Raw genomic sequence first — 26,212 nt, forward strand, 5'->3', positions numbered from 1 at the left:
GCCTTCGAGCCCGCAAGGCGGCCGCACACGTGGGCAAATCCATACCCTCCTCTTCCAGGAGGGATGAGAGACTAAGAACTCTAGTTTGAGCCCTTGCAGTCAACCTGACAAGACATGGCAGATTGCAGAACAAAAGTGCACAGGAGAGATCATCAGTTAACCTAATAAAATTGATTTAAAGGCCTTTAAACTTGAGAGTGTGTTCAGTGCCTATGAAAGATCTTCCTAGTCCTTTGAAGTGATGAGATAAAATGATCACTCGCCCTTATCAACCTCCCTTTTTTTGGTAATGTGATGGCGGGAATAGCTTCTCCACTGTCATATTAGCCCTCGTTTTGTAAAGGGTCTCTACACTTTTCTTCGCTCCTGAGTGCTCGGGAGCCGAGCCCGTGAAACTCATTTCTCCCTCATCGCTCGCCTCACGGTGCATCAGAGCGGCCGTAGGAAGCAGCACAGGACGAGCCCTGCCCTTTCTCTTGGAGGTTTTCTTGGAGGCGGAGTTTTTGAAAATGCCATTCGAATTGTAAAAATAGGAAAAGGTTTGTCGTAAAAAATTCAACCCATATGAGGATTACGTAAGTCAAAAGCCCCTTATCTTCCTCCCTTCCTCTGAACAGTTTGGCACATAGACTTCCAGACGCTTTGCTTTATGCATTTACCAATATACGTGTGTGCGTGCGCGGGTTTCTGTGCGTGTGCGTATGCCCGTAAATATACATGACATCTACAAAGTGCAGTACATTCACCAACCGTTTTTTCCGACAGGTATTTCGATGGCACCTACGATGTGCCAAACTTGGAGTACCTCATTCCTATTGTTTTGCAGCTTTTTTTTTTTTTTTTTTTTTTTTTTTTGCTTAATCCACCAAGGACACATCATTAACTGGAATTTAGTTCCTCTGTCTTTTTGGCAGGTGAGTGCCATCCTGTTCATCTTGCAAAAGAATTATTTACTGAGCACCTACCATGTGCCAGCACTGTTCTAGGTGCTGGGCTTAAAGCAGTGCACACAACGGATAGAGGAGTCTGTCTGTCCCGTGGGACATTTTCATCAAGACCTATTATTGACGGGCACTTGGTTATTTCCATTTTTTTCTCTTCCAACAAATGCAATAGTCAATAGCCTTCAATGTATGCTTTGCTATTTCTGGGCCAGTTTCCCAGAAGTAGAAGTGTTCTGTTCAATCACGTGAGCTTGACGGTATTGTAATTCACCAACTGGAACAAGAGGTTCGAACTGCCCATCAAGACAGCACGCACCGGTGGGCCATTTTCTTTCTTGGCCCATAACACCGGTCAATAGCTGCGTTATTAGGTCTGCTTCTCCTGCTTGGAATCCCTACTGTGCGCTCACCTGCCCTGGATTCTTGAAGCCACAGGACAGAGCTGTGCCAAGGGACCAGTGGTCACTTGCCACCAAGTGGTATGGAGAGTTCGTTCTCGGGCCTCCTAGACCCACACAGTTCCCATTCATAACCCCCTCTCTCTATGTAATCTGGACACTACGCTTACTCTTTCCCACCCTCCGACGATGTGAGGAGAGATGAACTGGAGCCCCTTTCCATGAAATCTTCCTGAGAACCCAACGCGATCGAACTGCAAGCCTGAAACAGCGACGGGAAGGACAACCTCATTACAAATGCGACCATTTGTTGGCTTGCATATAATTTCTTTCTGAATTATTGCTGCTCTCTTATGAATACACATGGAGTCCCCTTTTCAGAGAAGACTTCTTTAAGCAGAAGGGTTACTGAGGAAAGAATGTGCTAATCAGGCCCGTGCATTCATTTGCTACCCAATAAGAATTTATGGAGTACTTACGAAATGGAAGACACTGTGTTAATTGCTGTTGATGATACACCAGGGGACTAAAACACGGGCACAGTTTTAGAGCAGGAGAATGAGATCATGTAGGTGAATGACTGCATGGTAAGGTGGAGGGCCTTAAACACCCGAGAGAGGTGCAGAACAAAGCTTGCTTCGAGGCCGCAGGAGGCAGACGTCACTTCCCTTGGCCATTGATGGCCCCGTGTCTCTGGCAGAAGCCATTCTTCTTTAATAAAAGATAATGATAACCTCGAGAAGGTTATTGAGATTGTCAAGGATGTAGTGGGGGCAGGATACACAGATCTGCGTTCTACATCCCCTGCCCTTTTGAGAATTAAAATACACCACAGATATTTTTCAAGCAGATTTACCCAGGCTCCTTCTGCCAAGGTTAATGAATCCAGAGCCTCATCAGATTTAAGATCCCACCTGGCAGATATGTTGGATCCCAATAACTTATAAATTTGAGCTACCAGAATAGAGAAATCAAGCCTGTCTGGTGTGGGAGGGTTTTTCAGGAATGAGATGCCTGAGCAGTTAGTTGGTTCCAGGGTCTCCAGGGGGCAAATACTTGCCCTTTTAAAAAGGGAGCCCACGCTCCAAAAGAATGTCATTTTTCCTTGTACTTTGTTCCAAGAGTTTCAGTGACTGGTTGACTTTTCTGCCCATGGTTGGGGATGTTTCTCATTCTGTGCCCTGCCTGTGAAACTGACCCTGGTATATTTCCCATCCAGGTCATTTCCCCCAACATAGGAAGGAAATGAACGATGCGTTCTCTCTCTCTCCCACCAAAAATGATCAAGTCCAGAGTGGCAGGAGTTCATTTGGAGAACGGGCTGTGGCGAGCAGTGTCCCCCTTTTGGCAAGCCAACCTTGTCCTGTCATTTATCCTCTGCAGCTGCGGGCTAATTCGGCCTGAGCAGGAAAAGGGGGCTCTCCACACCAAGGAAGGAGAGAGTTGCCTTGTGGTCCTGGCCAGGGGCTGTTGAGTTAACCCCGTGGACCCTGAGAGTCAGTTAATTTTACAAAGTTTACCCTATTAGCAGCCCAGTTGGCATCTGCCAGGGTCTGAAAGTATCTCCCTGCAAAGAGCCCAAATTCATACCTTGACATCCTCCTGCCCAATGTGATGGTATTAGGATGCGGGGCCTTTGGGAGGTGATTAAGTAGAAAGGCAGAGCCCTTATGGCTGCGATGAACGACCTTATAAAAGAGGTTTGAGAGAGCCCCTTTGACTTTCAGCTTCATCATTGATGAGCTAGCGGTATGATTTTGTGCAAGTCCCTTAAATGTCTCTGAGCTTCCGTTTCCATCCGTAAGGTGGGTAATTTAATACGGGCATCTTCATCACGTGGATTCTTTGTGGATCAAATGAATTACACGCATTAACCTTGAAAGCTTTATTTATAAATTCTAAAACTTTATTCAAATGTAGCACACTTAGTAATCTCCACTGTTGGCAACAGAGAGACATTGCCCAGGCTCCAGGACCTTGCTGGCCAGCGTTTCCATGGCAGGATCCAACTTGTATATCTTCTAATCCCTTTTGCATTCTTTTCTATCTCTTTACATGCACTAAGGGTAATTTCATCCATCTATCCCTTTGTTCACTCTGTTTCGCTCTTCATCTAGGCATGAGTTATCATCTGACTCGCCTGTTGTGTTTTAGATTTCGAAGTCTATACTTTTCGTTTCTAGAAGTCTTGTTTCATTATTTTTCACATCTGCTTGTTTATTTTTCATAGGGTCTTATCCTTATGGTTTTGACCCCTATTTTGAGGTTTTTAACATTTGGAACATTTCAGTTTTGTGGTCTCTCTCTGGAAGTTCTCTTATCTCAAGTTCTCGGGGGTACTAATTCCATTGTATTTGCTGATTTTCGCTTATGGTAGATTGTTTCCTCGTATGTTTGCAATTTTAGATTGTGAGCTCACCTTCTGTGGAGCTCCTGGGTGGGAATTCTGGGTTGCATGTGGATCTCTCCAGTGAGGTTTTTGTTTTGTGGTGTTTTGTTTTTTTATCGAAGTATAGTTGACACACAGCGTCACATAGTGAGGTTTTACTTTTGCTTTTGCTACTCACTCCTGGGTGTCTTCACCCTGGGACTATGTTTCATGCAGATTTCTAGGCTTGGTGTTTCCTGACCGTGCAGCCAATGTAAGTTAAAATCTCAAACCCTCGTAGGGGCAAGTGATTATGAATTTTCAGAGGACACTTGTTTCATGCACAGAGCTCAAGAGGAGACAGGCAGGTTTCCTTGGGTTTCCTTGTGATTTGGGCTTTGAGCAGATTCTCTGAAGGCGGACAGTCTACACGGTCACTGGGCCGAGAGTTGAGGGGACCCAGCGTGGCATCTTCTCTGCCGTGTTAGAGCAAGCACCCGCGTTTTCCATATTTCAGCGTGCCCAACTCTCGGAAGCAGGTACTATGACTTGTCTAAAAGCGTTGCCGTGAGAATCAGATGGGCTCACAAATGTATGTTAAGGTCATGGCCTTGAACCCGCCGTACAGGGAGCAGTCCATCCATGGTAGCTGTTCTCGGTCTTCCCACTGCGGAGGTGAAGAAACTCAGACCCAGAAAGAATCAGCCATGGACCGCTGGATGAGGCACTGTCCCTACTTCATGGTCAGGCCATTATGTGTCTCTCAGAAACCCTCTCATGGGCCCACTTGTTCACATTTGGGTAAATTGGCCTGCCCTTAAACAATAAAAGAGCTGAGGGTTTTATTTTTTTATCTTTTTCTTTTTCTTACATTCTGTCTCAAACTTAGAACGGCATCCCCGACTTGAGCCTGCAGCGGGAGAGAAAGCCAAGCTGAAAGAGGAGGGACCATCACTGTTTTCATTGATAATGAAGGCAATTTTCCAACGATAAAGAAGGCACAATAGAAGCTATCTCACATAATGGCTTTCATTACCCATTCTCCAGTCTTTTCTAAACAATAGGTTATTAGCCATATGCAACAGGGGCTGAAGCTAATTGTTTTCCCTATTTTTCAAATGAAGAAATGAGTTGTACACAGTGATTTCTTAAGGGCACTTCTAGCGCTAATATTCTGTGAATTGATTTAATGGAGAGCACTGTGGAACAGTCAGAAGTTCATGGAGACTGGGAGTTCTTTTCATCTTCGGTTTTCTGGAGTGGTAGAGACACATCCCTGTTTTACTCCAAATGACAACGAGAGCAGCCTTTTCTTACAGCTTCGTGCACGTGGCTTATCTAGGTTCCGTGTCGCCCGTCCCTCTTTTGTCACAGGGAAGGAGGCCGGCTGGTCTAAGGGTTCAGCTTTCCCAGCCAAGGGAAATCAAGAATTCCCTCGGCCGTTGACCTGCTCATCTGCGACGGGACTAATTCCCACCTGCCTCCTGTACAAAGTTATCGTGAGATTGTAATGAGACAGACACGCTTAGGAAGTGTAGAATCTGGCATAAATGGAAAGGAGGGACAGCTCTGCTGGGGTGTTAGATTGTCTGTTTGGATTATGTGCAGAAAACAGTTAACATAATAGGCCCAACTATTTATTCTCTAAAACCGTTTATTCTTTTTTTTTTTAATTTTTTTTAACGTTTATTTATTTTTGAGACAGAGAGACAGAGCATGAACAGGGGAGGGGCAGAGAGAGAGGGAGACACAGAATCCGAAACAGGCTCCAGGCTCCGAGCCGTCAGCACAGAGCCCGACGCGGGGCTCGAACCCACGGACTGTGAGATCATGACCTGAGCCGAAGTTGGACGCTTAACCGGCTGAGCCACCCGGGTGCCCCTAAAACCATTTATTCTTGACACTGAGAAGGTTGGCCCTTGGCTGGCATCTTGGAGTGGCTCCATAAGAGTGGCTTATTTCACCCAAACTGTACAAACAATGTGGTTTATGCCAAGCCCCTGCCTTCCTTCCGGGAGACTGGAATTTTGGGACCTGTTAGGCAGAAGGTACCTCCATAGTGAACAAAAACGCTGGGTACTGAGTCTGTGGGGGGGTCTTCCTGGTAGATGGCATTTCACACATGCTGTCACAGCACTTGGTTGGGGGACATCCTGTCTGACTCCAGTGGGAGAGGATCTTGAGAGCTTGTGCTTGGTTTCTCCGGCTCTGTTTCATGCACCTTCCCTCTGCTGACTTTTCCTTCTCTCCATTTGCTGTAATAAATCATAGCCATGACTTTGACCATATACCGAGCCCTGTGACTCTTCCCAGTGAGTAAGTAATTAAACCTGAGGGTGATATGAGGGATACTCCGACCCAGAGGCCAGGAGGTCTGTGGCTTGGCCACGGCATTGCACCGGACTTCCCTGTACACCTCATTCTCCCCAGGGCCCTGACCGCACAGACTCAAAAACAGAGACTGTGACTCTCCACAGGGCTAGTGTCTCGGAGAAAGAACAGGAGGCAGTGGGCCTGGCTGAGGCAGGAAGAATGGAGGCTACCAGAGCTGGGAAGATACACATGCTTTAGGGTACGGGGAGGCTCTGAAGTTGAGATGGGACAGGAGGAATCTGCCTGAAGGATGGCCTGTGCCAGGGGAGGGCCCGACCCATGTAGGCCTTGCGGACCACTGCCAGTAGTGTGGTTCTCCCTAAGGCCAGGGTCAGAACCCATCCAAAGGTGACACAGACTGGTGGGGGAGAGAAAACCCCATGAGCTTTGTCTGGGAGAGCTTGGGGCTCAGGTCTTGGTTACACACTTACTAGTGATTTGCTGCTGGGGAAAGGATTTACCTCCTGTGTGCCTTAGTTTCCCCATCTTTCAGTTGGGTATATTAATAGTACCACCCCATAAGCTGTTGGATGGATTAAGCGAAATAATGTATGTAAACGCTTAGAACAGTATCTAGGACGTACCAAGCACTCAATAAAACAGAACTGTCAGAACTATAAGGGGGTTCATGGCAAAACTGGAAATTTAATTGCCCAGGAATCCCTGCCCCTCAAGCCAGGCAGCAGAGGCTTACAGGGCACACGGGGAGAGGTACCCCTGGGCCCATAAAACAGGTGAAATCACAGCTGCCCAGTCAGTCCTACATAAACATGCATCTGTTCTGATTTTCATTCTGTGACTCTTCTCTCTGGGTCTGGATTTGACTCTGAGACTTTCTGATCTCTTCACTGGAAAACATTTGGAGCCCTGTCTTCTGAACTCTGAACCTGGCAGGGGTACCAGGCGTAACCCAGCCCTGTACGAATGGCCAGCCTCGTGCCTGATCTCCCCGGCTTTCTCTCTACCAAGCTCCCTCCTCCCACCCAGCTGCTCCCAATGCATCATGAGTCAAAGCTGTTCTTAGTAGCTCATTCCCTCTTGGCTTCTTCTCAAATCTCCCAGTGACAGAATTATTCTGCTCTTTTGGACCCAGTTTGATGAGTGTGGATGGCGGAGAGGCAGTGCAGTCATCATAGCTATTAAAGGTGAAAGCGTGCTCTACAGCCGATTTGTGCTGTCCCACTGCTGAATGCCCATGACGGGGAAAAGAGCAATGTGGCCATTTCCCCAGTCCTGGGGCCTGGACGTGTGGGTGGGGAGACACAAGACAATGAAAAACAGAATAATACCCTTGCCAAAGGAGTGCTAGGGACAACAGGGACTCTAGGGGTTGAGAGCGGCTGTGCTAAGCTAGTCAAAGGATCCATGGAGGCAGCTGGGCCAAAACTAGCCCCATAAAATACAAGGACTTGAGTGGAAGACAGCAGGGGACTGTCTAAACACAGGGGAAGAAGCACAAATAATCTTGGCCTTTGAGTGAGGAGCAGAGGGTTCAGAGATGGAGGGGATTCTAGAGAAGTTGAAAAGTTTTCCTGCTGGAAAGCTAAGAAAGGGCCAGATCTCAGTGAGCCTTGAAGGAGCGCTGCCTAGAAGTTTCGAATTCGTCAGGTAGGTGTTGGGGACACCTTGAAATTGAGACATTGGAGAATGTTCCCAGGCAGAGCCGGCGGGTGTACCTGTGCTTAGAATCCGCGACTCGTCTCTCCTTCCTCATAACAAACACAGCTAGGAAGGAACAATTTCATTAAGGAAAAAGGCAGCAAGAGTCCTGTTCCTGTAGAGGTTTGCTTAATGACATATGTTACATCTCCTGGTGATTATCAACTCATCAGCCTTCTAAGGAAGTAAGCGACAACATTCGCAGTTTATTTCTCTGAGCCAGGGAATAAATGAGGGTATGTAAGAAATCGCTTTGCTTTTGAGCTCACCCAGAACTCCCTTGGCAGCCTCTGAGCTCTGGTAACCATGTGCCCTCCATGCTTAACTCCTTCCTCATGCCATTATTTCCAGGAGGGCAGGGATGACACAGTTCATGTTTGATGTGGTCTTGCTGTTATTCTAGTGAGTTCTGACACTGCCAGCCTGCTTGACCAGGGTTGTCAGCCCTCTGGGCACCTGATCCTTTGTTGATCTGACTCTTAAGTGGAATTCCAGAGGCTACTAGACCATGTGGGTTGAGAAGGTGATCGAAGGAGACGGTCCTTCATGAGCCTTTGGCCTTGGCATCTACAAGACCATGAGAACAGATCTTAATGTAAATCTGATTATAATATAAGATTTAATATGTCTTAGTATACTGGAAAAATATTTCTTTTTCTCCTTGAGTTGTATTAGAAAAAAAGCCCTCTTCTGTCATCCCAGCATGATATATGCCAGGCCCAGTAGGGGACGGGGAAATGACAAACTCCTGGGAGAATTGTAGAGGAAAAAGAATCCCATCCTGTCACATGGGTTTTCTGGGAGAACAGAAAAAGAGGTGTAGAGGAAAAGCTTGGTAGATTCTCCACAGAAGCATCTAGAAGAGAATATGTGACATTCTCCGCTGTATACTCCCCCTGCTCACTTAATACCATGTTTGAACATAAGGCCCCCTCTCGCCTGTCTTTCAGTGCATAAAACTTAATGTACTTAAAAACAGAATAAGTAGAATGTGACATATGCAAAATAACTCAAATGAGTCCTGCCCTAGTTTGAAATTGAGAGCAGTGGTTGCTGGTGTTCCAATTTTAAATGTAACTTTCCCTACATCATTCAGTATTTTTTTAAATGACGTTTTAATAGCTGCATCATGGGCATAGGCCAAAATACATTTAAGTGTTTCTCTGTTGGTGGAAATTCAGAAGGTTTTTGTTCTCTGTGACAAATAGTGTTTTGATTAAAATTCTTACACAAAAACTTTAAAAAAAATCACTATTTCTTTTTCTTTCCCCATCAGACTACTTATAAGATTATATCTCCATTTTTTTCTTTTTTTAATTTCATTGTGATGTGTCTAGGTGTGGATTTCTTTTTATTTTTTCTGCTTGAGATTTGTTGAGCTTTTTAACTCTGCGCGTTGATGTCTTTCCTCAGTTCTGGGATATTCTCAGTCATTACCTCTTCACATATTGCCTCCGCCCTTTTTTCCTTCTCTTCTAGGATCTCACAAACCTGTGTCAGGCCTTATTGTAATCTTGATATAACCTACCCTCTTGTATGTATTTTTCATCTTTTTGTCTCTCTGTGCTTTGTTCCAGAAGGTTTCTTCTGACCTGTCTTCCACTTTAATAATGCTCTCTTTATTTGTGTCTAATCCTCTATTAAACTATCCACTGAGCTCTTAATTTTAGTTAACTTTTCAGTTCTAGATTTTCTCTGTTTTCTTTTTCAAAACCTGCTGTCTCACTTTTTATATAGTTTCCAATTTCCTGCTGAATTTTTAAACTTGCTTAAAACCTTTCTGTTGTCTCTCATTTCTACGAGCTTTACATCTGACATCTTGACCCTAATGCTTCTGCTTATCTTTGATTATGTGTTGGAGAGTGTATTTGAAAAATTTGTTACTGAATGAATTTGAAACCTAGGATGATATTACTTGCCTCTAGGCAGAATTTTTGTTCACTTCTGTCAGGAGCACAGGAGTACTAGGGACCCTGATTCCTTTAATCAGAATTCAAGAGTTGAAGTCCTCTGGGCTACTCAGATGAGATGAAGTAGACTTGTAGCTTATGGGAGGCCAGGCTGATTTCCAGTAGACAGTTACGCTTAGGTCAGCCTTTCATTGTCCTGGACAAAATTAGAAGGTGGTTTATCAGGTTGCCTATCATGGTGGGCCCTGACATCTATCTTTTAACTCCCTGGTCTTTTGAGGCTGCCATAAATGCAGCCCCTCTTTCTGTACTAGTACATAGCTCTGGGCAGAAGCAAACCTAGTGTTGGGATTCTCTCCCTTTATTCCAATCTCGGCTAGATCTCAACTCAATACGTTACATCTTGTTCATCTGTAATGGTTTCATTACAATTCGAAAGTTGTAACCCAGTGTTTTCTCATTGGTTTTAGTTGGAAAGTTGTCCAAATCACGTAATCCAACGTTCTCAGAGGCAGAAATCATTCTTACTCTCTGGGATAAATTCATAGGCATGGGGTTTCTACACGTAAGACATATATACACCGTGACGACTTGTGCGACATTTTGCCAAATTACTTCCCAGAAAAGTTGTTTTTCTTATGCGACTCCTTTGTTCTTTCCTCTCCTAGTTTTCTGTTGGTGTCTTAGAGTCCGTTCACTCTTCTAAGCGCTCCAAATCCTGTAGCAAGTTGTAAATTGTAGTTGCACGTCAGATGCGGAAGACGTTGACTTTGTTTTTCTGTATTTGAATTCAACTTGATCTCTAGTCCCCATTTTCACTGATGATGGAAAAGAAAACTAATCTTGTTGTCTGAAGGAAATCCAGTTTCTTTGAATTTAAAACTGCATTCTCTGAAGTCATTTGCTCCGTTAAATCATGATTGAACGGGCTGTTCTATGTAAGCACTGCTCTTTCCCGTCAAAGGGTCTTCCTCCCCTGCTTCCCCTCTTGAATAACTCCTAGGAGCAAGCATGAACTGGCCCTCCACCGTGGTGGTGGGGAGAGGTGTCTGGGTTGCAGGCTCTCCTCTGTAACCTTCCTGGGCCTTGTTGACGTGTCTCATCCCTCTCATACGTGCTTTATCCCCTATTCACTGCTGATATCCCTGGTCCTGGTCCTGAACCCCAGGCACGATATCTGCATATTCCATGCCCTCCATTTCCCTGACTCCCTTGATCTAGCCTTTTGCTACCATTCCTCTGGGACATGAGGGAGCATCAGGATTTCTGGCAAGTCGGGAGCTAGCTGTGAGCACTGGAGACACTATTTTAAGTCTTCTGTCTGCCTAAACATCACTCAACCATCTCTGCCCCACGGCCTGGCTATTCTGCAAGGCATTCTCCCTCCTGCAGAGTGCTAGGCAGTGTTGGGAGGAAGAAATTCTCTTTTCCTTTCAAAGTCCTTCTAGCTGGACTAAGAACAAAATTAACAGGAGATATTCACAGGAGAAAATCAAGTTTGGTTGTGTACCTATGGGGAATCCACAAGGACACGAAATTCTAAAGACATTGAGGCAATGCGAGGCTTCTAGGAGCTAAGGGGAGTGGTAGGGGGCCTGAGGATACAAAGGGGAGGAAGACCACTAGCAGGAAGGAGAGAGGCGATGTTTGGAAAACAAAGGTTGCCCTATTATGCAGATACATTGTTTTAGGTAAGGAGGAATCTCTGTTAATAGCTCTCATCCTCAGGATCCAGGTATGAGTGAAAACATATGGTATCTGTCTTTCTCTGCCTGACTTATTTCACTTAGCATAATACCCTCCAGTTCCATCCACGTTACTACAAATGGCCAGATTTCATTCTTTCTCATTGCCAAGTAGTATTCCATTGTATAGATAAACCACATCTTCTTTATCCATTCATCAGTGGATGGACATTTAGGCTCTTTCCATCATTTGGCTATTGTTGAGAGTGCCGCTATAAACATTGGGTTACAAGTGCCCCTATGCATCAGTACTCCTGTATCCCTTGGGTAAATTCCTAGCAGTGCTATTGCTGGGTCATGGGGTAGATCTATTTTTAATTTTTTGAGGAATCTCCACACTGTTTTCCAGAGAGACTGTTAAATACTGAGAACAAACTGAGGGTTGATGGAGGGTGGGGGAGAGGGGAAAGTGGGTGATGGGCGTTGAGGAGGGCACCTGTTGGGATGAGCGCTGGGTGTTGTCTGGAAACCAATTTGACAATAAGTTATATATATAAAAAAAATAGCTCTCATCCTGGTACAGGCTGTCTTTTCCAGTGTAAATTTAGGCAGTTGAGAAGGAGGCAAAGTTTTTTTCCTGAATCTGCTGGGTTTTTATTGCCTTTGACTCAAAATAATCATCACACTAAAGTGGCCCATCTTGGAGTAGCCTGTCTTTAACCCTTAGGCAGCAAGCAAAACTTTTGCTTTCCTAGGTTCAAATCTATTTGCAGAGTTTCTCTCCCCACACCCGGACTCCCAACCGAGCGGTAGGACTAAACTAAACACCGCTCAGAGGAGGCCTGGCTTCAGGTCTGTCTCCCTTTCTCCGCTCTCTACGGACTTTGCCCCCAACCCACAAAGAAGTAGCCTCTCTTTGGGATTGGAAAGATTCCATCTGCCAGTGGTTCTAGACCCCTGTCGCATGCCCTTTTGAATCGGATATGGATGTAGATCAGTTGAATCCAAGTGTCTGGGAGTGAGCCCAAGCACAGGTCATTTATGAGTGCTCCCCAGGTGATCCCAAAGTGAGCCAGCGTTGAGACCCATGGCCATGTCACAACCTCCATCTTGTCTTTGCCTGATATTTCAAAGGAGGTTCAGATTCAGGAAACATCTTTCTCCAGCACATGGCTAATGCACTTAAAATCCTGATTTCGAGACTGTTTCCGAAGTTAGTTTCAAGAGTCAGTTTTACAGTCACAACTGAAAATTAACACTTCTTTGCTTCTTTTCATCTTAGTTCTGACAGTCTTTACTCATCTCAAAGCTATGACTGCCTCTGGATGAAAGTGAAGCCAGAATAGAAAAGCATACTCATATATTTCAAAATACATATTTTATTTGCCTGCTTCCTTATAGCTACTTTACTGCTAATCTAACCATAAACAAACAAGGCCATCAGAAAGCTATGTTCTTACTTTGACCTCATTTTGGCCCTGAAAACAATTGTCCTCATCTTATTATACTTGGATAAATGCTGTGGGCCGATGCTGAAGAGTGTTTTAAGAAACAGAATTGTGGAGCGTTGTGGTATTACTAAAGTAGTGTTTTGAGGGAACGGTTGACCAAGTTCCTCAGTGGAGAAATTTGGGCGGGGGGTGGGGCGGGGACTTAGGGGCCAAGTGTCTGTACTTGTCTTTTAAAAATATTTTAGACACTGCAGATGGTTCCAGTAACTGTGTTTGCAATGACTGCCAGAAAGCCTGTGCTGCATTTCTGGCACACCTTTATTAAGCATACGTTACGTACGTGAAGCTCACCCTTGGCATTATCTTATTCTGCTCCTTTCCCCTTTGCTCTGTGTTCCCATTTAGTTCTAATTGTATTTTATCCCACAGTGCCCGCATTTCTATAGGATGGCCTCAAACCTTCTCAGAAAGATTCTCTACCACTCACACATCTCAGTACTCTTCCTTTAGTAGGGGAGGAAAAATAATTTTCCTTTTACCCTTCTAGGTTCTTGGCTGAGGTCCCCCCTGTTGTAAAAAGATTCATAGGAGAAAAACAAATGTAAGTTTAATAACATGTATGCCTTCTAGATAGATGGGAGAGACCAAGGAAAACTGAGTAACTTCCCAAGATGGCCCAAACCACCACCCTAAACACCATCATCAGCTAAAGACAAAGAAATATGGTGCAGAGAAGGGAGGTCTGTCAATGGTGGGTGGGGGGGTACCAGAAAAAGCACAGTCAAACAAGGGTAAGGTTTATTATGGTGATTTAAGTGGGTGTCTTCTCTATTGATAAGAGTTTCCTTCTCTTCCTGGTACAGAGATGGAGACACCCTTACAAATGGAGCTTTCCCTCATCAATGGAGATTTCTCTTTTCCGAAGGGTAGGTTTTCAGAGCTTCTCCTGTGTCTGCTGTTTCTTAAAGATAACCAGCTCAAGGGAATCCTTGCGCCAAAGAGGCATATTTGGGGCGGGCAAATTACGCGCCCTTTCACTTTCTTTGCAGAACAATGTGTGTTGCCAGCCTGGGTGTGCACTTTTGAGTGTGCGGCCCAAAGCCTTCATCAGATTTGGTCTGACATCAGCCCTGGTGTCTGGAGGGATGCTCATCCATCTTTTAAGTGTTTCTCTCCCCAGGTCCCTTATCTGTCCTTTTCAAAGTTACCTTTCTGCCAGTCACCTGGTACCATGTGGCCCCACATGGAGTCTCTACTTCCCTCCAGGCCTCATGTTCTAGGACAGAGTTCAGTAAACTTTTTCTCTAAAGGAACCGAACAGTAAATATATTAGGCTCTATAATCCAAAAGACAAATTCAAGGCTGTTACATAGATGCCTACAAAGAGGAAAAACCGATTTCCACAAATATTTTACCGATGAAATCCAAACTGTAATAATAATGAGTACAAATTTTTGGAGTTCATGTCTAATGAGGATAATGGAATTTTTGTTGGGGGGAGGGGTAACATGTCGCCGGTGTTCTCACCCGCACATCCGTATGTTCATCTATAAACAGCATTCTTGGCTCTCGGGTTGGACGAAAACGGGCGGTATAATGTGCTGACCTCTGTTCTAGACCTTTCTTCTTTTTTTCTCTTCCCCAAACGTTCACCCAACCTGTATCTTATCTCACAAGGTAGCTAACCAGACCCTTAAATACACACATATGTGAAGTGTTGATGGCTGATAATGGCTTAATGCGTTACCGCTTCTTTAGAAACTTTGTGCTTTTGCAAAAATTGTCTTCAAAGGATTATTTGCAAATCGATTTCCCGAAGCCTACAGAAAATGTGATTAGCAAAGAGCCAAAGTGTTATGCTGAGAAGATTACTTGGAGGAAACATCTTACTAGAGAGTTTTGATGTGGTCTTTGTTTTAATAAAACAAGCCCGGGCAAAATCAGCCAGCCAAGGAAATGCTTTTGGAACTGGCAACTTCAATCCCCGCTGGCATTTTCTGCATCTGTGAAAAATCACACTCCAGAGAGATGAGCCTTTCCTTTATCCTCCACAAGGAAAGGCTCTTAATACCCAGACAGTTCACTTCCCAATCTGGAAGAAGTTGTTGTTTCGGTGTGAATTATCTCCTCAGCAACAAAAGGGAAAGTGCTGCCTCCATTTAACAGACGAATCACTGGCCTCTGGGTCCGATTTTCTTGTGAGATATTTGTGCGCTGGATACAGCATTTGCTTTTTAAAAAGGCAGCGTGGTCCTTACCCTTTTGGTATTTGTATGTATAGCAGAGGCAAATGGAACTCTGAGTATTAAATTACTGTACTGTGCCAGTTGAGAATTCTATGCAAGCCAGCCAGCTCCTTCCCCCAAATTGTATTTTTAGTGCGTAGCAGCTGCAAGTTCCCAGAAATCTTCCGAGCGGGACCACTTACCCCACCCAGTGCGAGAGCTCTTAGCTGCTGCCTGTTTTTGGTGATCTTGTTTGGGAGACAGCCGGGATACCTAGGAGGGGGTGGGGTCAGACACACCACCAGGTTGCTCCTGGCTCTGGGCTTAACGTGCACGTGTCTGCCCTTGACCAGTTCACCTGACCCCTAACCCCCGATTCCTTGGGTGGAAACTGGGACGAGTAGTATCTACCAACGAGAGCTGCTCTGAGGGTCAGGGACAACTGAATTGTCCCAGCGCAGCATTGATACGTCCGTTTTTTCGGCACGGGGCGTTGTTGGCCTGGATGGTGTGCCCAGTTCTCCTCCCCGATCCCAGCTCTGTCCTTTGGTCACTTGAGCACATCGGCATCTGTGCCATGGGGTGGCCGAGGAAGGGCGACGTCCACGTGAGACACCCCCTTCTGTGTGTGAGGAAACGGTGTCAGAGTCCTCGTCATTTGAAACAAAGGCACTGAAGGAAGTGCATTGCGATTAAGCAAGCTGTCTATTGCTGAAGAAGTTGACAAGATCACCCAAATACCCAGGGCTGGTTGCACCCTGGGAACGAGATTTGCGGAAATTCTTTGAAGGATAACCCCAGGGATGGCGTAGAGTTTTCTAGGCTTTTCCTACAAACGGGGTCTTGGCGTTAGAAGGTGCTCAGCAAACAGACCTGGCCGTCAGCTAAAGCAGAGCTGGGACCAATGAAAATGGCAGGTGTTTGAGTCTGAGGACCGAGGAAGGCAGCGAGTCCCGGTGAGGCAGGGACTCTCACCGGGGGACTCTCACTAATCATGAGAGGAGAAAACAGGGTGAGCCTTGGATCCCTGACTCATGAGCCACGAATTTGGAGACGTGGCCACCAGAGATGGGGGCCAGGGGGCAGCTGGGACCTATGAAAGCAGCAGTGGGTATGAGGCAGGCAGGAGCGGATACCTCAGCTCTAATACCCTCCGCGGTGACCAAGATCTCGAGCCACGCCATGACATGCACGCACCCTGGTAGGGGTAGTCACTGCAAATCAGGAGACCGAGGGGCAGAAGAAAGACCCTGGCCAGTGGGGGCCTTCCTTCTGAAAACAGCACATCACCTAGTCCCACGGGCCACAGATCAGCAGAGTCTCTGTTTTCTAGCACCTTCTTTCCCCTCTACCCCTGGAGCCTGCTCTTCCCCTGGAGCATGCTCTTCCCCCTCCAGTGGCCTCTCTCACCAATAATAACAAGGGTGCCGTCACTGCAACCACGAAACGTTTTTACTAAGAACCCACTACCGAAAAATCGTGTCTGCTTGCTCACTAGGACAGTACCTACAGAAGTCCTCAGGACTTCGCCTAACATAAAAAAGGAAGTGTGGACGCTGAGAAGGCTTTGCATTTGGCGGACGTTCTCCCTTCCGCCTCCCTCTCAGCTGGAACCGTTGTATGTGTTGCACATCTTCTGTGCGACAGCAACAATAAAAGTGATTATTTTTAATTTCTGTTCTTCTCCTCTGTAATAGAGCTATTAGACTTTGGCAGATCCCTTAATATGATTATCATTTTTGAATGATTCTGAATGGAAATGTTTGCACTAATGGTGGTAATCACAGTTGAGTCTGAAGAACTTCACGTTCCGGGATCCCGTCCGCCCCGAAGCGCAGTCGGCTGTGGCCGGCAAGGCCGGGCAGGTGGCGAGGAGACCAGAGGGGAAGAGGGGCAAAGTTTGCCTCTTGGTTCTCAGTGGAAGGCCGGGTCTGGCTAAGCCTGCCACCCCTGGGGCAGCTCCCAGGTGGGGCTGGAAGATGGCCTGCTATAGCGGAGACCCGCTTCTCCCCGGGCGGAGCCCCAGCGGCTCGTCAGCAGCCAGGCGGTTCCAGAATTCGATTTTTTAAAACTTTTTTCCTTTAATGTTTATTTATTTTTGAGGTGGGGAGAGGGGCAGAGAGAGGGAGAGAGAGAGAGAGGGAGACACAGAATCAGAAACAGGCTCCAGGCTCTGAGCTGTCGGCACAGAGCCCGACGCGGGGCTCGAACCCACAAACCGTGAGATCGTGACCTGAGCCGAAGTCGGACGCTTAACTGGCTGAGCCACCCAGGCGCCCCGGGTTGTTCCAGAACTCAAAGCAGTTGTCCCGCTGACCTCACCAGCAATGCCGGCCTGCCTGGCGGGGGGGTGGGGAGACCCAGTTCGATGTTGGCCACCTGCCGGGAGTCTTGCGCTGCCTCCAGCACTGTGGTCTTTGCTTTGCAGAGGCCGCCTCTGGTTCCGGCCTCCCTCGTCCACTGTCCTGTCAGGTGCCACCTCGAGAGAGAGCCGAGACATGGAATGGCGTGCTCTCTCTTCTGGACACGCCAGCAGGTTTTTCACCGTGACCTTTCGGGGACCTTTCCACATGCTGCCACCAACGATAATGGTCACATATTTGTTCCACGTCTGCATTTCCTTAGGGCCGGTCACCTTGCCTTTCACCTTCAGCTTCTGACAGCCACCCAGGATGCATACAGAGGCCTGCTTTCCCGTGGCCATGGGCCCTGGTGCCACCCTGGCCCGGTTTCAGCAAGGAGGCCCTAAGGGACCTCTCAGTTCTGCCGCGAAGGATCCTGAGGCTTCTGGTAGAGAACCTAGCCGAATGTGCTGAACAGAGCTGTGAGCAGCAGAGAGGGGCCCCGGAGCGGCTCATACTGTGAATTTCCCTCCTTGCCACCACGCGTGAAAAATCTCATCCAGATAAAGCCAGTTACACTAAAATATCACGCCACTTGACAGGGAAAAATGTTTCCCAAAGGGCAATCCGAGAGGGATCTGGAAGGAACGAGCAGCCCGTCTACCTTCCGTGACAGCGAACGTTTCGTGCTTTGACGCCCTCCCTCCCTCCCCTGCTCCTTCCTCCATGTGTCTTCCTCCTTCTCTCGGTCTTCTCCGTTCCGCGCCCTTCCCTGTCAGCCCCAGCTGTGGCACACGCCCCTGCTGTCCTCGGCTTCCGGTCCAGGTAAGCAAGCCAGCATGTCCCAGAGATGTCATGGAGCCCTTCCCCAGCAGGGGCGGCTCAACTCTGTAAGATTTATTCGTTTATTCAACAGTAGACAGCAGGCACCTGCTCTGTGCCAGCAAGGGCAGTAGGTCCTGGGAACAAACAAATTAGAGGGACAACTTGATGGCTCTGGGGGAGATGGCCCCACGGGATAGGTCTGCTGGCACCAACACAAATTCCTAAGTCCCTTCTCTGTAAACCTGGTTCCATGATCCTGGGCCGCACTCAGGGATCTGCATTTTCTTTCTTGCTTTCTTTCTGTCCGTCTGTCTCTCTTTTTTTTAATGCTTATTTATTTTTGCAAGAGAGAGAAAGAGAGCATGTGAGTGCAGCAGGGGAGGGGGGAAGGGGGGGACAGAGGATCTGAAAGTGGGCTCGATGCTGATAGCACAGAGCCTGACTTGGGGCTTGAACTCACGAACCATGAGATTGTGACCTGAGCCTAACTCAGATGCTCAACAGACTGAGGTACCCAGGTGCCCTAGGAATCTGCATTTATCTAAAGAGCCATCCTGGTGATGCTGGTGCCCCTGGGCCAGTCTCAGAGAAACATTCTTTCACCCATGGGGTTGTGCCCAGAGCCACCCGTCCAAGCGTGTCTGTTGACTGACTGTGCCATCTGATGTCGGCTGCCTTGCTTGCCCTCGAGGGGTTAGAAAGTACAGCATCTTGGAGCAGGAGTTCATTACACGTGTCTGTGAAGGTTGGGAACTTGGCGATGCTGAGCATGGGCTTTGGGGAGATTGCCTTAGCATACCCGAATTTCTTTTCTTTCTTTCTTTTTTAATGTTTATTTTTGAGACAGAGAGAGACAGAGTGTGAACGGGGGAGGGTCAGAGAGAGGGAGACACAGAATCGGAAACAGGCTCCAGGCTCTGAGCTGTCAGCACAGAGCCCAACGCGGGGCTCGAACTCACGGACCGCGAGATCATGACCTGAGCCGAAGTCGGACGCTTAACCCACTGAGCCACCCAGGCGCCCCATCATACCCGAATTTCTTGATGTGCTCAGCACTTGCTCTCAAAATTGAGGTGGCCCGGGTGCTGCCTCATGTTCCCCCTCCTCTGCAGACCCCTGCACTTGGCTGCACTTCTCCAAGTTGCTGGCATTTCTCTATCACTGGGTTGGGGGGGGGGGGACCCTGGCTTTTAGCTCTCCCGGAATGACCCTCCCCTGCAGTTTGCCCCTCCTGGCTGTGTGATAACACATCCTCCACCCCCTCTGCCTCCCCCCCCCCCCGCATTGGTAAATAGGAGGAGACAGCCCATGTTATCATCACTGGTTGCAAAGAACGGAAAACCATCTAACACAGTTTGAGTCAAGGAGGTAGAACACAGTGACGCGGGGGGTCCCACGTGACCCAGGGGTGCAGAGCAGAGCCCGGGCCTGTCAGCTGATGGGAGGCCAAAGTCATTAGGCAGTCCCTCGCCAGTGCCTCACACCCCCACCGGGCGTCTTCGTCCTGCCTCCGCACAATCGTGCACTTACGCAGGGGCCCCTGCAGCTGCCCCAAAGTGGCGCCCTGAGTCCTACAGACGAACGAGACCAGCAGCCTCCTGATTCCAAGTCTCAGGAATACCGTGATTCGGTGGACCCAGTTTGGGGTTTGGTGTGCATTCCCGGTTTAGGTCACTGAGCTCGGGGAGGGTGGGCCCGCATAGTGCTTTTCCATTCTGGGTGGGGGGGTGTCAGCTGCCTCTCTCTGAGGGGCGTGGGGCTGGGAGAAAATGAGCAAGTGACGTGCTTCCTTTCCCTGGTGTAGCGGGCGTGGCAGAGGGTGGCGTCCCATATATAGAGGTGTGATTGGCATATGATTTGTGGAGACAACCTTATGGATGGGCCTCACAATGAGAGGGCAAAGGAACAGCGTTCACGGAGCCCCTCCTGTATGCCGACTGTATCTCTTTTCACAGCAGGACTCTGTAGGGACTTCTCTGGGATCCAGAGCACTCCGCTAACATCCCATAAGTACGGTTTCCAGTGGGGTGGTGCCGACATTCACACCAGGCTGATCAACTCCGAGCACTGATTTTTCCAGGGTTCCAGCAAAAAATGTTTGCTTAATAAATGGCTGTAATGAAAAGAGTAACAACCGAGGGATGTTCCATGGAGTCAGAGATCGGGACATTAGAGAGTCAGGTTCAAAACCAGGAGCCACTGAAGATCTGACATTGAGGTTTATGGTTCGGCTCAAGAGAATTCCATCGAATTAATACTTCCTGGTGGCCCCAGTGGGGTTTCACCTGCCTGCCTGTCTCTTTTCTCGAGGAAAGCATCTCAACAGCATCTCTGGCCTGTGGCAGGGTGGGCGTTTGCCGGCTCCTCTCCGAAGACTTTTCTGGAGAGTGCAGTGCAGCAGAAGGGCCACGGTCAAGGACTTTGAAGTTTGATGGGTCCTCAGCCCTACCCTGTGACTCAGGTCACCAAATATCCACGGGCCTCAGCTCTTCCGTGGCGATGGCCCCACCTTCTTCCCAGGGCTGTGGAGGTTTTTAAACGAGATGGTGCCTGAAGAGAGGGCTTTGCCCTTGTGCTTGAGACTCCTTAATTGCTTAATAAATGGCTGTAATGAAAATAGTAACATTAATCATATTATGTAATATTATTAGTATATAACAATATTAATTTGTTATTAGACTTAGAGTTGCTTGAACACGGGAAGTATGTTGTGTCTTTCTCTCCCTGCTACAGCACTGGTAAGAGGCCTTAGATATGGTAGGTGGGAGAAAATATTTGCTGAGTGAATTTATTATACGGGGTACCCATAAAGTCTAGAAGCAGAGGCGAAAGGGCAGAGTCCAGGATCGGCTGGTATGACCCCGCAGGACACGATGTAATACTATATAATACCAGACAATATGTAATGTATCAGCATGCCATCTGTCCTTAGAAAGCATGGGTCTGTGCTTCATGGGGAATTGCAGTGAATGTGGTAGATTAATACCGCAATCCTGTCAATTCCGCACATACGTCCTTGATATTTTGCTTCAGACGGTGTCTGTCTCTGATTTTCGGTGAGCCAACTTGTGCGTTTGGCCTGCCCTGGAAGATAGAATGAAGGGGATCAATACATACAAAAATAAAGACTGAGTCTTTGTTTCCGGACTTTATGATCACGGGCCACCCTGCTGATCCTTTTCGTCTTTCCTGCTGGGCATCCCCTTCTCGGCGGGCAGAGGCGGTCTCTCTGTGGGCACCAGTGGCCTCCTGGATGAGTCTTCTCCCTTCTCGTTCCTCACCTCTGAGCTTCTTCGCAGCTGCCCAGGGATGCGCATCCCGTCACATGGCTGTTGCCAGACATACCATGAGAATCGTTCCCGTGTTTGCAGACCCCACGTGTCATGGGAGCCCATCCTGTGCAAGCCGCCCAGAAGCTCGGTTGTCGCTAGGTGGTTTGGGTCCCCGAGTTGGTCTGAAGCTCAAACAGAGCTTTATGCAAAGAGGGCGTGTGGGAATCGAGGATTTCAGGGAAGCTACTTGATCTGCCGGAGTGAAATCCAGCACCTGTTGTGATGGCTTCTGGTTTTGTCACCCGAGTGGCTTCAGCTCCCCCTTTTTTCTTCATGGAGACGTAATTACCATCTAACGCTGTGTAAAGCATACATGTTGACTTGATACATTTATACGTTGCAGTATAATATATATTGCATATAATATTATGCAATATGATTACCACCACAGCATTAGCCAACCCCTCTGTCACATCACGTAATTATCATTATGTGACATAATTATGTCTCATTAAGAGACAACCTACGGTGTTTGCCTTTCTCTGTCTGACTTCTCTCACTTAGCGTGATGCCCTCAAGGTCCACCCGTGTTGTTGCAAATGGCGGCATTTCCCACTTTCCCGTGGCCGAATGATATGTCGGCTGACTGTGACTTCGTTCTCTCTCCTGCAGGACACCAGCCATGATTGGCTGCTCCTTCGTGGTCAACAGGAAGTTCTTTGGTGAAATCGGTCTCCTTGACCCTGGCATGGATGTGTATGGAGGAGAAAATATCGAACTTGGAATCAAGGTTTGTGCATGGCATCCTTTCCCCCTGGTTTATTCGTGTTTGTGAGCACCGCCGCCTGATCGTCCTTCGTGTGTGTTTTAAAGCTCCTTTAGCTGGTGAGTGGCAGGATCGTTCACCCATCCCCCGCTCCTGAGGATGTGCCAGCCCGGCTGTCCCAGGGGGAACGTGGGGAACCCTGGGCTTTCCCTTCTCCAAAGGTTGAACAATGTGTTTCACGCCTTGGTGACCCAGCTTGGACCTGAGCCGCAGAATTCGGTTCCCACAACCACCCAGTTTTGATTCTTCCCTTAAATGTTTCTTAAATTCAACTGTCTCCTTAAGTAGTATCCGATTGTATACATGTCGACGATTCAGGTACCTCATGGAATCATAAGATGCCAGAAGAGAGAAGGACCATGTTCTGTGGGACCCTTCCTTTCCTTAGAAATGCTTCTAAGGGGGAGGTTAGGGAAGGGTAATGATAGAACATTACCCAGATCAGCTTCACTGTTAAGATATTTTGGATACAGTTGACCCTCCAACAACGTGGGTTTGAGTTGCACGGGTTCACTTACATGCAGACTTTTTTCGATAAATACAGTACAGTGTTGTAAATGTATTTTCTCTGCCTTAGGAGTTTCTTAATCAGGTTTTTTCCCCTCTGGCTTCCTTTGTTGTAAGAATACAGTATATAATACACATAACACAAAATATGTGTTAATCGGCTGTGTATATTATTGGTAAGGCTTCCACTCAGCAGTAGGCTGTGAGTAGTTAAGTTTCTGGGAAGTCAAGGCTTATACATGGATTTTCAACTTGCACGCAGGTGGGTGGTCAGTGCCCTGAACCCCTGTGTTGGGTCAGTTGTACTGTGTTTTGCTCAAGATTTTCTTTGAAAAGCGAATTCCAGTGTAGAAAAAATAAAAGTTGAACACACTGATGCATTCTGAACTCTTTGTTTTAGAGTGAAGTCAAATGAACCCCAGCCAGGGGTTTGGCTTGGGTGGCTCCTTGAGGACCCAGTAACCACTGAACTGGTATGTCTTCCTCCATATCACAAAGAGCAGGTGGTCTTTGTGTCCCTAGCTGGAGCCTCGGTGTCCACTGTCCTTTGTCCTGACCCTTTTCATGCCTGAGCCCCTGGGAATCAGGCTTGTTAGAAACAGCTCAGGACACAATACAAAGTTTTTAAATATATTGACTTTCCTTTGCTTTCCTCTTCTGCATTCCCGTTTTTGTTCTACCAGGCGGACACTCAGTCTGGATCCCCTACCCTCCTCAAAGCCTGCTCTCTATTTGACTCTTTTATCCCTCACTGCCCAATACCTTCCACCAGCCCCTCGTCTGTACTGGATCCCCCGTTGTGGGACGAAAGGCGTCATGCCCTCATGATATAATGACCTTCTGGGATACATGAGTGAAAGGGGATGGTGAGGACGTTCCCTGGATCCTAAAATCGCTCCCTTTTGGAAACTGCAGACTCTTCCTGTGCTGTCAATGTCAGGCTGGGTTCTTTCCTCGAGGGAATTTGAATAGGATTTCTTTGTAAAGCCCAGCAATTAAAAGCCTATGAATATGATATTATAGCGAATACATTTGTCATTCATCCGTTTGGAATTTAATTGAAGGAAAAGATCTGGACCCAGCACGATGAACTTGGCCTGTAACTCAAACCTCTACCCGTCCTGTTCCCGTCCATTTCTCCTTGTTCTGTTCTGCTGCTTTGTATTTTCTTTTCTTTTCTTTTTTGTTTTAAAGTTCTCACTGACCTCTAGCCTGCCATAGAATTTACTTACTTATTAGGAGTGTTGGTTTTCGTTGACCTTGCCCTCAGTAGATTGCCCTTTATGGGGCCCCGATCTTTGCTGTTTTCACCTTTGTGTTCCATGCATGTAGAACCATGCTTAACACATGGCTCGGTAGGTGTCTCTTAGGTTAATGCTTGAATGTCTGTTAGGAATCTGTGATAACTTGTTCCAGGTACCTATCTGCAAAGGAAATGAGCTGATGGAAGCCCTGCCTTGAAAAAGTTAACCTTTTTTTTTGTTTTTAATTTTATTTTGATGATAAGAGAGATTTGAATGTGTCTATATGCTGTTAGAAGGAAGCCGGTGAAGGGTAAGACATCACCAAGAGAGGGGAGAACCAGATGATGGGGGGGGGGGGGAAACACTGCCCCTATGCGACCAGGCACATAGGTAGAGGAGTTATGGGGACAGGAGGGACTCCCGGATTGATTGCCACTGCCTGCTGTGTTCTGGGGGAAACAGAGGCTGTGACGGCAGAATTCAGGGCTAAGGCTTGCTAAGACGTTGGTCTCCCCACATTTGCAAAAGTGTTTGCTTTGCAGTGACTTGGAACTTGCAAAGGGCAGCGTGGGGGGCTCTGCCGGGCTCCGTGGAGATGGTGGTCCTGTGTGGCTGGCCCCAGCCATGAAGGGGGCAGGGGGTGTGTTGGCTTCCACCCCAAAGCACAGCCCAGGACACCAAAGCCGGCTGTACCACCATCCCAGGGGCCAGTGGGTCCTACTCTGCACGCTCCCCAGGAACAGGCTAGAGTGAACGGCCCATGGAGTCTGCTCCCAGTCCTGGCTCCCCTATGGTTCAGCTCCTGGCTGTTCTCTGCACGTCTTCATGAGCACTTCAGATGGATCGTGGCATGGATGCCACCCTCCTGTGCACTTACCTGCCGCCTACTGTATACCCAGGCATATCCAGCATCCACGCTGGAGGTGTGGGATTGTTTATGCCGTATTCCCGTAGATTACGTCGTCCTGCCAGTTGTGAGCTGACTCCACAGAAGCCTTGGTTTTCTGCCAGTTCTCTTTTTTTTATGTTTATTTATTTTTGAGAGAGAGAGAGAGAGACAGAGTGCGAGTCTGGGGTGGGGGCAGAGAGAGAGGGAGACACAGAATCCAGAGCAGGCTCCAGGCTCCGAGCTGTCAGCCCAGAGACCGACGCGGGGCTCGAACTCACGAACCGCGAGATCATGGCCTGAGCCGAAGTCAGACGCTTAACCGACTCAGCCACCCAGGTGCCCCCTCCCCAATTCTTTTTTTTTTAAGTTTATTTATTTATTTTGAGAGAGAAAAAAAGCATGAGTGGGGGAGGGGCAGAGAGAGAGGGAGAGAGAGAATCCCAGACGGGCCCCGTGCTGTCAGCACAGAGCCCAATGCAGGGCTCAGTCCCACGAACAGTGAGAGCATGACCTGAGTAGAAGTCGGACACTTAACCCACCGAGCCACCCCGGCGCCCCGGTTTTCTGCCAATCCTTAAAGCAGGAGTCGAGTGCCAAGACCAAGACCTGGGTTCAGGGTCCACGTAGTTACTGTCTACGTGGTACTCTGTGGTTCTCAGGGTGTGGTCCCCGACAAGCAACATCGACCTCATCTGGGAACTTGTTACAGATGCAGATTCCCAGGCCCCATTTCGCACCCGCCGAATCAGACACCGTGAGGTGTGGCTCAGCAACCTGCCTGGCGACAAACCATCCAGGTGATTCTATTACACACCCAAGTTTGAGAGCCGCTGGTCGACACTGCAGCCTCAGCCAGCTTCCTGGTTAAACACATGCCTTTTCTCAGAAAGTAGCTCGGGTGAGGGTCCACACCTTTCAAGGCTGGGTGCCCCTCGCGGCCACTGCAGGCCCTCAGGGCGCCCTTCCCCCTCCCCTCACCCCCAGCCCACCTTAGCTGCCAGCACCTTAAGTCGTCCTTACCTTCAAGGGCAGGTGTCTGGACCAGGTGACTATAAGGTTCTTGAGGACAGGGCTCCCTTTTACATGAGGTCATCGATGTAATCTGTTTTACAAACTCTGTTCATTTTCTTGCATTTTGTGCTATTTCATGCTGTTACGAACACAAATTAGATGACTAAAAGGGGCACCTGGGTGGCTCAGTTTGTTGAGCATCTGACTCTTGGTTTCAGCTCGGGTCATGATCTCATGAATCAGGAGCCCCATGTTGGGCTCTGCACTGACAGCTTGGAGCCTG

At 47.9% G+C, this 26,212-nt stretch overlaps 1 protein-coding gene across 10 annotated transcripts in view; it reads left to right on the plus strand.

The window, feature by feature from the left end:
• The window catches only part of GALNT17 (polypeptide N-acetylgalactosaminyltransferase 17), a 283,928-nt gene that overhangs the window by 148,446 nt on the left and 109,270 nt on the right, over positions 1-26,212 (plus strand). For 7 of the 10 annotated variants that reach the window (XM_042971399.1, XM_042971405.1, XM_042971404.1 and 4 more), the window contains one exon: positions 22,125-22,242. In XM_042971399.1, the coding sequence (XP_042827333.1) occupies positions 22,125-22,242 (118 nt within the window). Of the gene's footprint in view, positions 1-13,335; positions 13,390-13,651; positions 13,715-22,124; positions 22,243-23,185; positions 23,259-26,212 lie in introns of those variants that run through there. The other 3 variants (XM_042971401.1, XM_042971406.1, XM_042971400.1) reach the window with 3 other exon arrangements.

Source organism: Panthera tigris, chromosome E3, assembly GCF_018350195.1.
Source record: "Panthera tigris isolate Pti1 chromosome E3, P.tigris_Pti1_mat1.1, whole genome shotgun sequence".
NCBI classification, from domain to species: domain Eukaryota; kingdom Metazoa; phylum Chordata; class Mammalia; order Carnivora; family Felidae; genus Panthera; species Panthera tigris.